Here is an 808-nt window from a genome sequence, read left to right as displayed (position 1 = left end):
CGAGGGCAGTTGTGGCTCCCCCATCCCTGGCAGTGTTGAAGGGCAGGTTGGATGGGGCTTGGAGCAGCCTGGGCTGGTGGGAGGTCTCCCTGCCCATGCAGGGGGGTTGGAACCTGATGATCTTTAAGGTCCCTCCCAACCCAAACCATTCCATGATTCTATGAAAACCAGATGTGTCATCTCCCCAAGACAAAAAGAAGCAAAACATCTGCAGCCCAGAATGAGGAGCAGGTACATACGCCAGCTGGGAGGCTGCACTTTGCTTCAGCTTCTCCATCTTTTGCTTGAGCCCATCTTTGGACAGGGAAGTCAAGCGGGCATCGCCCTCAGGAGGGACATAAGGGTCTATAATTTCAGCTGCAGGAGAGAGAGGAAAGGTCAGGAAGCTCTGAACCAACAAAACAAAGGGAACAAAGCCACGGCTGCTGGAGCAGCAGCACTGCTCCCTGCTCATGTGTGTAAGATGAAACACCTGTGCTGGCCAAGTAAAAGGTCCGTTCTATCCGTTCATCAGGGAACATCGGCCCCAAAGACCTGAGTCTCCTCTCCTTCTCTTCAGGGGACAGTTCCCTGGCCCATTCAGGGACAGAAAACCTCCTCTTGGTTCTGACTGGGACGACAAGACAGGCTGGAGCTGCTCCAGCAGGACGGAGCACGGACCCTGCAGCCTAAGGAAGAGGAACCACAAAGCTGTAGAGCCGGCCCAACAGCCGAGAAACAACCCCAACACCTTGACCTGATGTCCCGGAAAAAGAGCAGCTGGAAACACCCCAAACCTCACCTTCTGCAGCCCCCCCTGCCCCACAAC

General features: G+C 55.3%; 1 protein-coding gene across 1 annotated transcript in view; it reads right to left on the bottom strand.

Annotated features, from left to right (window-relative positions):
* MRPL45 (mitochondrial ribosomal protein L45) overlaps positions 1–808 on the bottom strand; it is a 26,174-nt gene that overhangs the window by 4,404 nt on the left and 20,962 nt on the right. Inside the window, exons 2-3 of the mRNA XM_010006959.1 lie at positions 473–668; positions 240–357 (exon numbers count right to left, since the gene is read on the bottom strand). Coding sequence (XP_010005261.1) covers positions 240–357; positions 473–668 — 314 coding nt within the window. The remainder of the gene's footprint in view (positions 1–239; positions 358–472; positions 669–808) is intronic.

The sequence above is a fragment of the Chaetura pelagica genome, unplaced genomic scaffold, assembly GCF_000747805.2.
Source record: "Chaetura pelagica isolate M959 unplaced genomic scaffold, ChaPel_1.0 scaffold311, whole genome shotgun sequence".
Lineage (NCBI taxonomy): Eukaryota > Metazoa > Chordata > Aves > Apodiformes > Apodidae > Chaetura > Chaetura pelagica.
This window is presented reverse-complemented; position numbering and strand designations above follow the sequence as displayed.